We start from the raw sequence: 12,722 nt of genomic DNA, 5'->3' as shown, positions 1-12,722 counted from the left end.
GGATATTGCTTTTATTTGTTATTTTTGTGTTGTTATATTGTAAACTGCCCTGTGATTCTCGGATAAAGGGAGTATAGAAATTAAGCAAGCAAGCAAGCAAGCAAGCAAGCAAGCAAGCAAATAAACAGTATTGCAGGATTTTCCCTGAGGCATCTCAGGCTTGGAAAAGACATTCTCTGAACATCTACTCTGTATCTAACAATAGGCCTTCAGACATTTTGATATTAAAACGCTACTGGGTTGTGTCCAGATAGCCATGCTTAGACTGGACCCGTTGAAAATGTGGGATCTATGTGAATCTGTAACAGAACCCACCACCTCAATTTATTAACGGGATGTCGATTATAAGACTAGTCTAATGTGTAAGGCATTTTGGAACACAAAATTGTTGCGTGCGTGCTACATTGAAAAAGCTCCTCTTCCTCGTATGAAAATATAAAGTACACTGAATGCCAGTAAGCATGTGGTATAGCGTTCCAAGCTTTGAATTTTTATTTTCAACATTAAATTACATCACATGAGGTAGTGAGGTCACTGCTGCTTACTGGGTAGGAAAGACAGGGAGGTCAGAGTAGTGTCTACTGCTTCCTTTGGCGCACTGACCTCTCTACATCCTTGTACGTCAACCTCTCCTTCTTCTTAAGCAGCAACGACACTGCAACACTTCACCAGGTGAGCTCCTTTTGAATTTTTCCCTACAGTACACTTGCTTTCCAGTTAGTGGGGTTGCCTATTATTATCATTATCCATCCTTCACCAGAAGATCCCAGGTTGGTTCAGAGTTGTATGCACACAACATTAAAACAAAATTTTAACAATTAAAAAACAATAATTTTGCAACAGCCAGCTTGTGTTTGCTTGCCAGGAAGGCAATCAAGCAATGAGCATGGGCATAAGTAATCACAAGCAATAAGCTGTGGTTTTGATTCCCTCTCCTCTCTTGCTGAGCTCTATCGACCTATAGAAATGCAAGTGAAAATTATCTGGCTTGCAGGGCTGTAGCCACAGTTTACATTGGAAAAACACACGCGTTCACAACTTTGCAAAAATTGAGTTTTTCACCTCTAACATCAGCTGGGTGAATTCTTCGTTGCTGAGAAAGGAAGGCTTCCATTCCTGCTGAGTGTTACAAATCTCTGCTTGTGTCGAGAATTCTAAACAAATGAAAACATTTCTGTTATATATCTACCAATATGTTATCCAATGGGGTGGGGTGGGGAGGGGCAAACTGGAACTTTCTTAGGCAAAAAAAAAAAAAAAAAAGAACACGACTTCTGTTAATAGTTCTAGATGGTTGTAAGTCTGTGGAAAGACCTGTTGGAGGAACTATATAATTTCGGAAACGGACAGTCATCTATCTTGGAAAACTTCGACCATGAAATTTTGACTGTTTGAAGAAGCCTCACCATTACCCAGGACAGTAACTAGATGAATAAGTGGGCATGGCTCTGTTACCTACCATTGTGTTTCTGAAGAAAGCCAATGACTTTTTCAAGTACTGTAGTTTTGTCCATTTTGCGGGTGTTTCCTGGAAGCATTGAGCTGAGCTCCTTGATAAGGATATTGAACTGGTCACGCCTCTTCTTCTCAGACTTGTTACGTGAAGCCCTACAAACAGGAGAAAACTGTTAACACACACACACACACACACACACACACACACACACACACAGAGTGTGGTTATTCAAAATTATTTCTCATTATGGTTCATCACTAAGAAAAGCAAAGAAAGCTGACATAAAACAAAAGTTCTTCTTCATGTAATTTTATATTCATTTTTACAACAAATAAGATTTTCTAAAGCTATGCTGTCTTTTCTCAGGGATCACAAAAGGAGATGTACTACAAGGAAAAGATAAACTTGGGGAGCAGCCCAAACCCAAGAACCACAAGGATGAGGGAGGTTTGGAATAAGTGGATCTCTGGCTGAGCCTACGTTCCTTACCCCATCTCAACCACAGATACACTGATCTAGGTTCTCCATCCTCAGCCAGCTCAGCTTGAAGCAAGTTCCGAAAAAGAGGGGTGGCAGGAGGAGACCATTCCTGTTCCAAATGTTACATGACATAGCAACCCACTGGCAAAAAGAGTAGCACAAGTCAAACTCTATTTTAAAGACCTGTTTTCTGTCTGCCAGAGCTTGGAAAGAATGAATTAAACTGGACTGGCATAATTTACCCCAGCATAAATTACACTGGCTTCCTATAGTTTGGATTGCTCTACAAATTTAGACGCTACACTAGATTGACACTGAATAATATTATTGCCAAAGTTGCTTGACCACCATATTCAGCGGCTAACACAAACTTTCAGCAAACTTTTTCAGCAGGGGGCTGGTCCACTGTCCCTCAGACCTTGTGGGGGGGCCGGACTATTTGGGGGAGGGAATGAATGAATTCCTATGCCCCACAAATAACCCAGAGATGCATTTTAAATAAAAGGACACATTCTACTCATGTAAAAACACACTGATTCCTGGACCGTCCACGGGCTGGATTTAGAAGGCGATTGGGCAGGATCCAGCCCCTGGGCCTTAGTTTGCCTACCCATGGGCTAACACGACCAAACCTCATACCGCTTTTTAAACTTGGGAGTGTTAGGTGAGGTCTGTACTTCACCCGCCCGCCAACTGTCCCCCCAAAATAGTACTTCTGTCTTGTCAGGACTCAACAAGATAGGGTGTGCTGTCCTGCACAAGAAATATTTCCAGTAAGAAAGAATGGCAAATGGGTGTTTCTTGTTTATTTGATTACTACAAGACAAAGGAAAAGGCTCTGGCCCATGCGTTAATAATAATAAGCATGAATAAAGAAAGCTGAATTCAAGTTCCTGTATCTAGGTGTATCATTTATGCCCAATCTTGCTTGTTGACTCTAAGGGAATGCACTTATTCACCCCATATTCGGTACATTATCTAGCACACTCTTTTTTCATATGGAATAGTGGGCTTCTGTGTCTTGAAAACACATAGATTAGAAAAAAAGACAGTTGATCTAAGCAGCAGAATAGCATGACCTATATTAGTAGAGGAAAGCTGCAGGGAACAAAGAAACTAAAAAAGAGATGATGCTAAATCAAATAGTGGCCAGACTAGAAATTCTTTCATTAAAGAAAAGCATCATGGTGAAAACTAAACCAGATGCAATCTAAGGCTCTGTATAAGCCAATTAATCTCCTGTTTTCACAAAAATGAGAAAGTATCCAGGAAGAGAGAGAAAACTACTAGCAAACAGCTGCTGTGAAACTCCAGATGCCAGTCAGATCTGACAGTTATTATAGCCTTTCATTTCAACAATCTTTTACACTTCCTCGGGCACCCCAAATGAGATGATAGCAATCTCCTTTGTGTGGATTTATCAGTGTTGTTGTTGTACCAGCGTGTAATACCGGATACTTGTGCCAGTTTCAGGCACAATATAAAATATATAATGTCCACCTGATACAGAGAGCTTTTTCTGAGTCCCTAGCTTTTAATTTCCCCCTCTGGTCTGTCCCTGACCAGAACATAGTTATTTTACCTAGTATAGCATTCTAATGCATCTTCCTTGAGTACAAAAGAGCTCACCTAAGTTTTCTCCCCTTAAGAGATGAATCACCTCTTAAACAATACTTGTTTATTACGTTTATCTTGCCTGTTGTATATTGTTGCTGTAAGCAACTTTCTGAAAACCTTTATGCTAGAGCAGCCCCAGCCTTCTCCTGTCTCCCACCTAGGGCTTAGAATTCAATCCCCATTAAAATATTAGATGCCCTCCTCCAAAGTTTTGTCTCTACCTATTGGAAAGAGTGGAGGAAAGACTAAGGGCACCAGACTTTCGCTATTTTGCAGGTGGGATTCAGTCACATCTGCAATATAGGAGGCAATAATGCGGACTTACATAACAGGAATGTTGAAATGCATTATATAATGCATGTGCAGTGTATTGACCCCCCCCATGAAAGTGCTATACAAATGTTAAGTATGACGATGCTGTATGATGATATATGATTTTTTTACTGCTCCTTTTTTTTTTTTACAGAACAATCCTAAGACATCTTGCACTATTTACTATATACACTGGGCCCAGGAGGCGATTTCTCACCCTACCGCCCATACAGGAAAGATGTCTCTCCGCAGCAGAGAAGGCCCTATGGTGTCAGACTGCTGCCAGCAACTTCTGGCCAGTTGCCCAGGAACGTACAAAGACAAGGAAACGTTTCTTACAGTCCGCTTTTTATTCAGTAGTTACAGAGAGAGGCTATAGAACCCAGCCCCTTGGATAAGTAAATCTCTACACCCCCCGCCCCGTCTCTCCCACTTCCTCATTCGTCAATCGCATCGTCTCTCCTACAGGTGCTGATAAGTGCCCTCTGTTTTTGAGCTCTTTGCTCTCCTACTTTCAAGGCTCACCGGGTTCTGAGAGAGTGGGGGTCTGGAATGCTTTCTAAAGGCACTGTCTGTCAGCCCTGGTGCTTCCTCCTCCTCCTTCTCCTCCTCCCCCTCTCCCATTATTCCCCAGCTTTTCCCCTCATCTGCCTCTGAGCTGGGACCTCCCTCAAACCGCTGTTGCAAATCTAAACTGTCTCCCTCTTCCTCCTCCCTGGAAGGGTCAAGATGGGGAGACGGTCTCCACCACTCCTCCTCTGCCCAGTCCCTGACATCTGGCTTCTTAGAAATGTAAACGCTTCAGCGACTCACAAAGCCGCCCGTTTTTGCTCTGGTGGCCAAAAAGAACAGAAAGACGACCTTGGACAAAATAGCATTGAACTGTAAGGGAGACACAAAGATCTAAATAGAGACTATTATCTGTGGCGTGACATCCCTTTACGTGTACCGGTATTTATTTTTTATTCAGATTAGTCATGGCCACTGGAAGTTATTTGGATTGGTACTGCAGAACACTCCTAACCCCTTATATCTGTACTGTTGAAGGGGGTTAGGAAGAGGCGGAGGTGCCCCTTCCTTCACCAGGCTCTGCCACCGGGAGTGTCCGCCCCCCTTGCACCTGCCAAGAGTGCCACAGAGCAAAGGCTACTGCTGGTGGTGTTCCTGCCACAATAGCCACCACAAGGCCCTGAAATGGGGCATCACAGTGGCAGGCACAGAGCAAGGCCAGCAAAGGATCTGCTGGAGAGGATCCTGAGGAGTCGGGGCAGCAAAAAAAGTGGAAAATAAGGGCCACCTAGCCAGCTTCCATCCTGCCAGGCCCAAGCAGTGGGGATTTAAGATACAGTGTTGGATCCACAGCTCTGTTCCTGTCCGCTGTTCACAGCCAGGATTGCTTTCTTGATTCTGCAGTTCCTGACGTAGTCTACTTCAGGGAAGATAGTTTAATCTGCATCCCATTTACCCTGTACTGTTTTTCAGGTAATTAAGACACAGATAACCTGCCTTTTAACATTTTCCTTTGTTGGTTTCTTGTAGGTGCTTTTAAAGTACTAGAAAGATGTGTTTCATGTGAAGCATGAACATTGCCCGCGGGTGTCTCTGTTTCACTTCAGATTCCAGTCTCTCTTAAGGGAACCAAGTGCAACATTTGACATGGGAAGGGCTTCCCATGGCCCTTTGCTTTTAAAGAATGGCAAGAAGAATTGTGTGTTTTGTGATTCAGCTGTTTTTCATGTTGCACCAGGTTTTATTTTCTCCTTAGCTTGGTCAAACGAGAAAGAGACAGAGAGTAAAATAGCTTTGTTATGCATTAAAATTAGGCTCTCATGAAGCTGACAATTCTCAGTATTGAAGGAAAAGGAGATGAAGAGGGGAGAGGGTACTCACCTCTTTGCCCTGTCTTTTTCATCCTCATCCATTAGATTGTCTAAGCAGCTTTTCCTGTTGAAAGAATTCAGGGTAGCTTTAGCACATGTTTCCACTAGATTTCTAGAAAGGTTAGGTTTCACACAGAATCACTGTTGCTTCACTTAATTCATCACGACACCTAAATGTATTTTAAGCCAGTGGCTCTATGATTCATCATTCTCTCTGCTTGTTTTGGCCAACATTTGGACTGCAATCCTCTGCAAGCGAACAGGGTGTGGAGGGACTCCACATAGGCATCTTGAAGCATTCCCAAAAGCTGGCTTCTTCTCAAGGGTCCCAACACAAAAGCTGCTTGCAACACAGCAGCAGTGAGGCCACCTGGGCACCAGGGAAGAACAAGCTCCTGGTTAACTTAAGGTGAGATGCTGGGGAGCCTTGGCTTCCCAAAACTGGCAGTGAAAGACTCCGGTGTGCTTGAAACAAGCTTATCTAATTAAAGAAAAACTGTTCAAATCTCTCCTAAGTACAACTAATGACTTGTCGACACTTCCGCTTGCCCTGTGTCCAGAAACCACAAACGTAATTGAGTGGTTTTCTGATTTACCTGCACCATCTAGGCAATGCTCTAAGAGGTTTCCCCTTTGGTCTGCTCATTACCCCGGGAAAAGCAGCTCTTTAGCGTTAAATCAGAATAAATGGCAATCTGTGGTAAACCAGAATTGCCGTTTGCTCCGATTGAGCACTAAAAAGGAGAGGGGGAAGCAGTGGAAGTGTGGATAAGCCCTAAGACAAGCCAGAAACAGTGTTTCATACCAGCCTGGAATATTATTATTATTATTATTATTATTATTATTATTATTATTATTAATTATTAATACCCCACCCAGCTGGCTGGGTTTCCCCAGCCACTCTGGGTAGCTCCCAATAGAATATTTAAAACACGATAAATACATCCACAACTGCTATTGTTTTGAGCTATTAAATGACCACTGTACTCTCCCTGAATATTTTTCAGTAGCAAATCAAGCTGCTGCCTATCCCTTATCAGTGATGCAAAATTAAGCCCTGAGTTAGAAAAAAAAGAAGAGGAAGAAGTTGTCTGCTTGTCTGCTTACTTACACCTTTCTGACCAATAGTTTTGGCAACTCTTTCTCAAATAAAGTTATAGTGCTAAATCTATGAACGGATACTTCTGTTGCAAACAAGCCCTGTACAAATGGGTTGCTTCAGCCGTCCGAGATAACCCTCTGCGCTAAACTTTACATACGGTATAGGAAAAAAAGAGAGAACAAATTTAAACGAACATTCATCGGTGAAGACTGCCATCTGCACAACTCAAAAGAACTCTTTGGTGTGTGCCCGTTCCCTCCTCCCAGCAATGGTAAACAGGATTAGCCTTCTGAACGCAAAAACAGGGGAAAAGTAGGTCACTTCGGCAACACTGTTCCATGTGATAAATTGATGATGCGATTGTAATGGTCTGCTCACAGTCATCTCTCTCTTTCTCAGCTGACTGCAGTTAACTGAAGGACCATACAAAGATACGTCATAGAAGGTTTTATAAAGGTTGCTTGCGCTCCATACATTCATGAGCTTGTGATTCAAGTGGCACCTGGTGTTCTGATTTAAAATAAATAAACAAATAATAACAAGTATGTGTTAAGCCTACATAACCGCTGAGGAAATTTCACGGGCAAAGTTTGGTAAAACTTGAGAAATGGGAGGACTTTCCATGTTCAGAATGTGGGTCCTGCAGGTTCCCGGTTGTCTTCTGACGCTCCGCTTGTTGGCAAAACAATGCATATCCTTTCATTCTGCCCTACCTTATGAAAGAAGCAAACACAAATAAACTGAATTGTGGGCATGGGATCAACCACGTATTAGGATTACCCCATTTTCTGGGCATGACGGAATAACCATGACCAAATTCAAGAGAACAACCCTGCTTAGCATTAAGTGCATACATGGCTATTTTCCAAGGCTGTCTACACATTACCTGCTTAAAACACAGCTAGATTTTTCTTTTTCTCTATTCAGTTTGAAACTGGTTTTGGGGTGGGGGGTCGCATCAAAATACAATACATCCTATCAAACTACAGAATAGAAACAGGATAGGTATGGATTCTGACTAGTGTTGTGTGTACACTGCTTCCCAAACCAGTAGTGGAAACACACTGGATGCAGAGCCAAAGAGGAACATCCCCATGCTGGAAGCCACCAGTATTTAGTCAAATAAAAATGGGGACTCAGATACCCGAACTAAACTATTCTGCAGCCCTAGGCAAAACCATCTGGATTATTCAGGTAATTTATACTACTGAGCCCAAGTATAATAGATTCAGTACATTGACAAAACCTTCGTTTTGCCACCTATTCATGCACAAACAGTCACAACATTTTGAGAGCAGTAGAGCCAATTTGAAAATGAACTCATTGTACTCAATTAAAAAATGAACCTTTCCTCAAATAAAGTAAATTTTAAATGGTTCTGCAAGTTTGCAGCAGGAGCTGGCTGTGGATGGAGCTAATTGGCTAGCAGCCATGATTTCACCAAAATAACTCATCATAAATCCCCAGAATAGTTTTGCATTTTAAAAAAAAAGGTTTCCCATTTCCCTATAAAAAGAAATCTACAAATGAATAAAGTACTTGCAGTGCTTAAAAAAAATACAAAAAAGCAGTAACCCACTTGAAGCATGGGAGAAGGGCAAGGCTGATAGCTATAACAGCACTAGGTTCACTGATAGGTATGCCTCCCATTTTAATTGTGAAATGGAGCACAAGGTGGTTACACTGAAGAATCTGATGCGAGCTCTCCCTCTCTCTCCTTAATATTACATCTGTCTTTGCTCTATCTTATCCCTGTTCTATTTTCATAATTGGGTGCTGCTGGGTTCTTGGTTTCTAGAACAAATGCCACACTATAAAACGCCCAAGAGAGGTTTGGCTGAGAGTTTACACCCAACAGTAATGCATTTCATGTCCTGGAAAATGGTGGCTGGCAATTTGGTAGCGAGCAGCAGAATAAAAACGGGAAGTGATTTTTAGAGTTCTCTTAAAAACTGTACAAAAATATGAAAAGGCACAGTTAGGTGCTTTTGTTAACTCTGGTGTATAACAATGCAAGAGACATTGCCAGTGGGTTGTGGATTGATATTAACTTCTGTTGCTAGGTTAATAAAATTATAATGTGGCACTTTGTACATACAAAGGGCACCCATCTTAAAATAACTGCTTGAAGCTGAAAGCAGTTGACATGACATGAATAACTCCCACAACTGCCCTGTAGATTTCTGTACACTTTCTGAATCATCAGTACAGTAGTGATGATTTGTAGATATAATACAGACTGTGGGAGCTAGTTCTATATAGTTTATTGGAGATAACTGATGCAACGTAAGGTCTGACTATACTGCAAAAAGAAAAGCTAATATGAAGTTTGGATTATGAAAAGGAGAAGAAATGAGAAGAGAGATTTATTTATGTGCCACCCTATAACTGTTATAGTTGTTCTCAGGAAGGCTTAGCGGATGAAAACAGTAAAATGAATAATATAATACAATGTGATACATGCTTAAAATTAAGCTCCAGATCAAAAACTGGGGAAGCATACGAGCAAAAGCAGGTTTCGTAAGGGTTCAGGAAGAGTTGAGATGCCTGGGGAAATAAAAACGTGCTTGCCTGGCACTGAAAGAACATCTGAGCAGTCAGCAGGCAGTTTTCTTCGGAGGGCAACTGATAACTGGATGCCACTACCAAAAAGCACCTTTACTAGTAAACAACTGCCATATCCCCATCAGGTGAAAATAGGTGAGAGTAGTAATAATACCTGGAGAAGTATGGCATGGTTATTTGGATCAAGGGTAGCCAACACAGTGTCTTCCAGATTTTGTTCAACTCCATCAGCCCTATCCAGCGTAGTCAATGGTCAGGGATTATGAGATCTGTGGTCAAACAACACCTGGAGGGCTAACCCTGATTCAGTTGACCCCTGATCTACTACCCCAGATTTAGACTGGCCCTCCTCCTCCCCAAACCAACACTCACCCTCTCTTTAGGCATCTGACCTCTGACCCTTCTTGATCTGAGACAAAAAGCAAGCTCCACCCAGACATCTACCAATCTGATCATCACTTCTAGAAGGAACCAGGAGAACTCCCAATATTGACTAGTTTATCCCATCCAATGGCTACAAAACACAGAGGGTGGGAAGCAATTGTGGAAAACTAAGAAAGAGTTTATTGATGATGCAGTTGTAATGAACTTAACTGATAACACAAACTATGAGTGAGGACAATGGAAGTCTTGACTGCATACAAAATAGCTATATTCCAGAAGGCAAAACCGTAGCCTGCATCTCTCTCACTTGATGAAGGTGCCTATGAGTTACTTCAAACTTTCTGCTGTATCGCTCCTTCTTCTCTCCTTTCAGGCTGATATAAGCAATCTCATTGTCTCTTCTCTGTATATTTCTAATGTCAAACAAGCCAGTTGAGTATAACATCTGCCTATTGATCCCATTTCCTGTTATATTCATGTTCCACCCTCATAAATTCCTTAAGTCACATGTGAGGACAGGTGGGCAAGTGGGCATGGTTTGCAGAAAAATGTCTTGTGGGTCCAAACTGGGTCCTGTAGAGAGCTGACTTAGGCCCATGGGCAGGAGGTTCCTAATTATAATTATCTACCACAGGGTTCCAAAATGCTTGGTCCACACACTTGACTCAAGTGGTTTGTGGTAGTGTTAGATATATAAGACAAATGGCACCTTAACTGTCAGTTATGATCACCACAAGAGAATATCTATTCACCAAGGGGTTGGACTAGATGACCCTTGGGTCCCTTCCAACACTACAATGCTACGATTCAACTACATTGCTTGACTGCAGCTTGCTCTTACAACAATTCACTTGTCCCAGTATGCAAGAAGGAGAAACACACACAGTGGAAATGGAAATGGTATTAACCATTATCTATGGCAGAGGTTTTTAAACCGTGGTTGCCAACCTTGGAGCCAATAAATCTCAACGTGGTCGCAATTGGACCTGTGCCAGTAGCAAAATGCACCTGGGGAATTTCATCGCATTACAATTTGAATTCTATGAAATGCAAACTGCAATACAATAACACACAAGCATTAAAGTAAGTATTAAAAACATGTAATTTCTGAAAACACATACCTGTAACTTTTGGTAGCAAAGCACTTCATAGTTGTATATTGTAAGCATGCCATCAAACTCCTGACACAGCTGGAGATACTGATTATCTCAAGGTAACGCAAGATATGTTGTGACATGCATTTCATTTGATAGATAACTGGGATAGTCATTATGAGTCTATAAACAAACACTGCAGAAAGGAAATGACCTGTGTTTGTAGACTACTGCCAGTAATGTCATGGAATGTGCATATCATTCCATGTTTTTTGCTACTGGAATGAGAAAGATTTCTCTTCTCCTAGCAAGTGTGTGTACAGGTAGTTTAGTAGCTGTTTCAGTTCTCCCATCATTCATTAAGTAATTTGTCTACTGAGCTCTGTCTACAGAAATATCATCCCTCTGCAACCAAGCATACCAATGGCTTGTTTGGAATTGCAACATAGTGCTGATGGTGTTTATGTGACCAAATGAGAAATGAAATAAAAACTGAGGCATGTAAGTTTTGTGGCTGTGTGGAATTGTGGAAGGCCAAAGAAGGTGAGTCATGTTATCATGTAGTCCCACAAAGGTTGAAGACAAAAGAGTAATCCTGAGGTTGCACATTTAAACACACACACACACACACACACACACACACACACACACACCCTCAGTTTATGATGAAACAAATATTTGGCAACTATGTCTCACATCACACCCTTCTTAAACTTGTAAATATTTTTAATCACTGTACTGATTTCAAGTAGGAATGGGAAGAAAATTGTTTCAATGCTTGTAAGAATACAAAAACCAAAATGTAGCTGTCTCAAAAGTCACACTTCTACAAATGTTGCGATATGGTTTTCCAACCAGAATGCATATAGAACAAGAAAACCAATGCATGTATTAATGAAAATAATATACAAAAGATCAGGTTGGGGGGAAATGCATGCCAAAATGTGTATCTTAAGCAGAATTTCAAACAAAAACTTGTACATTACGGGAAGAATATGAAACTGCTGACTAATTTTCACGAGGACTTTTTTCAAGTGCAAACTGATGTAGAAACCGAACTCAAGATTAGACAAATGAGAAGTTCGAGAGAGAAACCGAAATTTGCAGATTCCTCTATCCCTAATTCTAATCTAAATTATTAGACATTAGGATTTTATCCAGCACTAACATTTACTAAATGCTGTACACAGATTAAAAGCAAGACAGTTCATGTTCACAGGCTTAAAGTGTAAAAGACACAAGACAAAAAGCATACTTAGGAGTAGACCCATTGAAAGCAACGGGCATAACTGGCTGAAGTCCATTAATTTCAGTTGGTCTGCTCTGAGTGCGACTGAACTGGATATCACCCTAATTCTTCGCAAAACTCTTCTGCAAAAGGCAGATAAGAAGAGGGGGGCACATGAATAACAGCAGTACTGGCTCATTCAGGGTGATAGGTTCAACCTAGGTGATAGGTTTCTACACCTAGGTAATAGGGTGATAGGTTTCTACACCTAGAAAAATAACACGAAAGTCCTGCCCCAAATATTCTCTCACAAACTGCTGAAATGTGTGAACTAAGGCCATCAAGGCAACGCCTTACTGTTCCATGTAAGTGCCTTTAAAATAAACAAATAAAGCTGTGTACTAAAGTAGGCATAATAAAAGTTGCCACAATGACATATATCATCTTCTAGATGCCATATTCAGCAATGCACTTTTTCATGCAACAGTAAGTTTGCATTGTCCCAAAGTAACTGCGAGTGAGAATGTGCAGTGACCTGCTTTAGTGGAACCACATTATCTGCCAGGATCAAATGGGATGATGAGACTCTTAAGTATAGTATATT

General features: G+C 41.3%; 1 protein-coding gene across 4 annotated transcripts in view; it reads right to left on the bottom strand.

The window, feature by feature from the left end:
- Positions 1–12,722, bottom strand: part of NPAS2 (neuronal PAS domain protein 2) — a 100,670-nt gene that overhangs the window by 31,040 nt on the left and 56,908 nt on the right. For all 4 annotated transcript variants that reach the window (XM_081857894.1, XM_081857895.1, XM_081857892.1 and 1 more), the window contains 3 exons: positions 5,756–5,809; positions 1,460–1,608; positions 1,063–1,154 (listed from right to left, as the gene is read on the bottom strand). In XM_081857894.1, the coding sequence (XP_081714020.1) occupies positions 1,063–1,154; positions 1,460–1,608; positions 5,756–5,809 (295 nt within the window). The remainder of the gene's footprint in view (positions 1–1,062; positions 1,155–1,459; positions 1,609–5,755; positions 5,810–12,722) is intronic.

Source organism: Podarcis erhardii, assembly GCF_964252035.2.
Source record: "Podarcis erhardii genome assembly, chromosome: 4".
In the NCBI taxonomy this organism is placed as follows: Eukaryota; Metazoa; Chordata; class Lepidosauria; order Squamata; family Lacertidae; genus Podarcis; species Podarcis erhardii.
The sequence above is the reverse complement of the archived record's forward strand: the minus strand, read 5'-3'. Positions and strand labels throughout refer to the sequence as shown.